We start from the raw sequence: 4,569 nt of genomic DNA on the forward strand, positions 1-4,569 counted from the left end.
GGGGGGGGGGGGGGGGAAGAAATGTGCCACCCCCCAACCTGTACTACCCATGCTTCCCCTCCTCCCCCACATTACCTATGCACCCCTCTCCCCACCCCCAAAAAAACTTACCTGGAGAAAACTGCAGGAGCTGTTCTCCACCACACTGCCTGGCTGCTATGTGCATGTGTGCACACGCACATAGGCGTGGCACCCCCCTTCCTCCCCACCCTAGGCCCAAGCAGCCCCTTGCAGGCCAGAATTTTGCCAGACTGCAAGAGAAATCCACCGTTTCCCACATTTTTCTCCTTTAAAGGAGAAAATCCGCATTTTTCTGTGGCAAATGAAAATCCCAGATCCCTGGTAATGAGTTAAGAATTGCTGATATTACAAAACACTCACATTGCAAAAATGTGAAATGTACATACCATAAAGTTTATACGAAGATTTGAGTAATTAAATACATACTTGTCTACTTGTCCTGCATTGTGATTGTTCTCTGCTCTCATCCGGGTCAATGCAGCAGCAGCTTCATCCAACGCACAGCTGACAGATGATGTCAGTCTTCGAAGCACCTCAGGATCTGCGAAGGCTTTACCATCGGCAGTGGATAATTTACCAATTCCTTCAGTGTATGTTCGTTCATCAATCAGGTTAGTATGAAAGCCACACAAAAAAAATGCAAAAACACTATTTTAAAATTTCAGCCACATGCACTATTAGTTAAAAATCATTTGCAAACATGCTGGAAAAATTGCATATAATTAAAATTATCAGTTAACATCTGCCTTTCTCTGATCTGAAAGTGTAATTATAGCACAGTAGTAAAATTGTTTTTATTTTTTAAGTTGGCTATTTCATTATGCCCCCATTTTCAGACTTATAGCTTTTGGGGAGGGGCGGGGCATGGGGGGGAAGAGACTTTCTAGGACTGAGAACAAGCACAGGACCAAGTCCAAAGGCAAATCTTTGGGAAACTTTTATGTAATTCCAAGTAACTGTTGAGGTTCTTCAATATGAAGATTTTTCACTCCAAATTTTCAAATGCTCCTCTCCTATAAACCACTCCAAAAAGTAACAAATATAAAATGTAAGTGCTTTACTTTGGAATTAGTTCTCAATACAAATAAATGTAACATGTTTGAAAACATTTAATTTATAGTAAATTATTGGAAAAAATTGAGCTCTTAAGTAGAAAGGTCCAAATACAGGCACAATTTAGATTTAAAGGTGTTCATCTAACCACGGTACACAGTTTTTAACCTCAGAAAATTTACCTCATTCAACACAATGCCATTTACATACCAACTATGTATACCTTTTCATTACTGATGAAGAACTCTACTAAAATTGACTTATATGCTTACTCAATACAACTCATTATACTAAAGGATAGATACATGACTAAAACCCTGTCTACTGAACAGAGTCTCAAAAAGGTATATACATTTTAGTTTTGAAGAATACACAAATACCATGATTGACAGTACTGATTCCAGTTTCTTTAAAAAGGAAAGAAACATAACTTACACAAAACTGCCACTAGATATTCAAAGTGCCCACCTTAGAGATCCATAGCAGCAGAGTGGTACATGCATGAACAGTTTGAGACACCCCGTACATCTGCAAACACCCTAGCACAGTTGTCCCTGCAGTGTTCTTAAGGCCTACTGTACAACTAGTCAAGCATCAGGAAACAGTTTCCAGTATCATGCACAATTACTTTTACTGTAATTCAGTATCTGACATTTACTCACAATGAACTACTTTTGCTACTGCTGAATTAGTGACTTTTTAAACTATTTAACAGGTTGAATGAAGTAGGACTTATCTAGAAAAAGAAAACCCTGAGAAAATTATTCTTCATAATCTCACGTTTTTGTATCTGGAATGCACGCTTCTTCCTATTGTTGAAATTCTTTTTTGTTTTCTCCAGCTCATAACTCTATTAAGCATCTAAAGATTATAACCATATTTTAAATATGGTTTCTAGCCTTTTTCAAAGATTCATACAGTAGACTAGAGGCACAGGAAACTTATTAGGGCATCAAATTCCTCTTCTCACCAATGAAGAAACCTAGAGTTTGCAAAACTCTCCAACCTGAAAACAATTTAGGATAGAACACCCTAGACCAAAAGTCAAACAAATAACCTAATTCAAATGAAAAAATATACATTTTGCAATGACACTATGCTGCTGTTGAACATTTATAAACCTAAGGTTCTACATATTTGGCTCGAAAATTCTTGATGGATCACTGTCCAAAAACAGAAGTGAAGAACTGGTAAGATTCATATGCAGGCAAGCCAATGTTTCAAGGAAAGCAGCAGCAGCTGCCTTATCAGATAGCAAAGTGATTTATTCTTCCAATATGGGAAATTCAATGCCTGTAATACACAGCTGCCATGCCTAGCAAATGTATGCTCTATTACCCATTTACTTAAAAACCAAAAAAACACAACCAGCTCTAAGTCATGCTGCAGGAGACCATGTTATGTTATCTCAACCCAAAGAGTCACTCCAATCTCTGGATTCACTAAATAATCAGAACACGGGCTGTCCTACTGCAGTCAGAGGAACAGCTTTAAGAAGCTCAAGTGCTGAGGACACCTATTCAGACTGTTGTTTTGTTTTATAGGAAATGGCAACAACTTTGCTATGACAAGTTCAAGCCAGGCTATTCTGCATTTAGACCAGGAGTTCAACATCCATTTTTCTCTGAAAAACTAGATTATGCTTTCAGAGAAACACCTGGATTTTTCTGATGTTTCAACAAACTTATCAGACTGAAATGAGGTTAACAAATTAGCTTTACCATCCATGCTTTAAGTTCCATGATTACAAGCCCATCTAAATGACCAGCAATGGAACATCCAGTTTCTACAAACTATGAGTTTAGGGATCTCTTTGGGATCGCATAAATATTCTTTTGTTTACAAACAAATATTAGCTTTACTACTTATAACTGAATCTGATATTCCACTATTTGGAACCAGAATATTTGATCAATTATTTCCATTTTCCAATGCAAGTGCGAAAAATCTTAAGTAAAAGCTTATAATTACAAACTTTATTCACCCAGTGAAGTTTTCTGCATTCAAAATTAGTAATTTTTCTAGAAAAGGAGAAACCTATTTTGCTAGACCAAAGTAATTCATACTGCAGTCAAAATGCTGAAATTTAACAAACTACTGCTCTGCTGAAGGCCATGAACTTCTTTTCTGAAGAAAAGAAAGGAAAACTCCTTTCTTGAAAGAAGTTGACAGCACCCACTGGAATACGAGAAGTCATCTAGAACTGCACAGAAATGAGAGGTGATGGGAGAAAGAGACCCAGGTCACGCTGAGAATTCTGGAAGAATCAGATGCTGGCAAGATGTCATCTGTATTGGAGCAGAGCTATGGTTATGGTCTGTAGGTAGGCTTGGCGTGCAGCAACTGTTTTATTGGCAAGGTTTATAACTGCATACACGAAGTGAGGCTATGTACTGCTAGAGGTCTTATTTCATTTCTACATTCTTAGGTTATTCATAGAATAGTCCTTGAAAAATATATAATACTTACATAAATTAATATTTTTAACAGTGCAATCTAAACCACTAAGCCAAATTCAGCAAGGTTGGCTCTGCCTGCTAAATCAATTACACCACGGGAATCAAAGATTTCACCCAAAGAAACTCATCATCCAGCCCCCAGCACTAGCCCTAGGTCTGAGTTAACTCACATGCACTGGCCTGGACTCAAGGGTAGGGCCTGGGACACGCACCGCATGCAGTGCTCCTTTCCCTACTCACCCCTACTAGTCCAGGATGCACCCTGCACACAGAACCCACTCCCACCAGCTTGAGTCCTATACTGTAAATGGCACCCACAGGCATCACAAACCTGCTGAAGCAGGCACAACATACAGTGTGCCCTGCACTAGCCAGGGGGCACCATGCATGGTATGGATCCTGGAACAGATGCCACACATGGTGCCGTCCAGCCAGAATGGGCACATCACACGGTGTCCACTTCAGCTAGTCTAGGACCCGTGCAACATATGACATCCACCTTGGCCAGACTGAACCACACATGGTGCTCATTCCAGCTGCTCTGGTATTTGCACCACATGCAGCATCCAACCCAGGCAATCTGGGACACACACTGCATACAGCACCCACTCCAGCGAGTCCTGGACTGACTGGAACAGGCACTGCATGTGGTGAACTTCTCGGAGCAGACACAACGGATGTCTCATGTGGTGGCTCAGGCACAGGAGTGAAGGGAGTGGGTGGTGGTCCATGGGTCCAATTCAGCCTGTGAACTGGTCTTTTACCACTCATCTGAGCCACAGAGCCAAATGAGTTTGATAACCCTGAATTACACTGAACACAGGCTACATTCCAATAACTTTTCCCTTCTCTGCTAATTCATTGTCTTTGCATGACTCCATAGAACTGATGCCTTCAGATTTATCAAGACAGGTGAAGATTACTTCTTGAAATTAAGATCTAGTATAAAGATTAAAAATAAAAGGCTAGGGCCTCAAGAGAAAAGTGGAAGGTAACACACATCTACAAGTCTTAGTTTTATTTGGGGGGGGGGGGG

The 4,569-nt window shown here is 40.1% G+C and overlaps 1 protein-coding gene across 1 annotated transcript in view; it reads right to left on the reverse strand.

The window, feature by feature from the left end:
* Positions 1–4,569, reverse strand: part of LOC109289799 (ankyrin repeat and KH domain-containing protein 1-like) — a 204,498-nt gene that overhangs the window by 104,613 nt on the left and 95,316 nt on the right. Inside the window, exon 3 of the mRNA XM_019506001.1 lies at positions 448–604. Coding sequence (XP_019361546.1) covers positions 448–604 — 157 coding nt within the window. The remainder of the gene's footprint in view (positions 1–447; positions 605–4,569) is intronic.

The sequence above is a fragment of the Gavialis gangeticus genome, unplaced genomic scaffold (assembly GCF_001723915.1).
Source record: "Gavialis gangeticus isolate Ggan-Ray unplaced genomic scaffold, GavGan_comp1, whole genome shotgun sequence".
NCBI lineage: Eukaryota > Metazoa > Chordata > Crocodylia > Gavialidae > Gavialis > Gavialis gangeticus.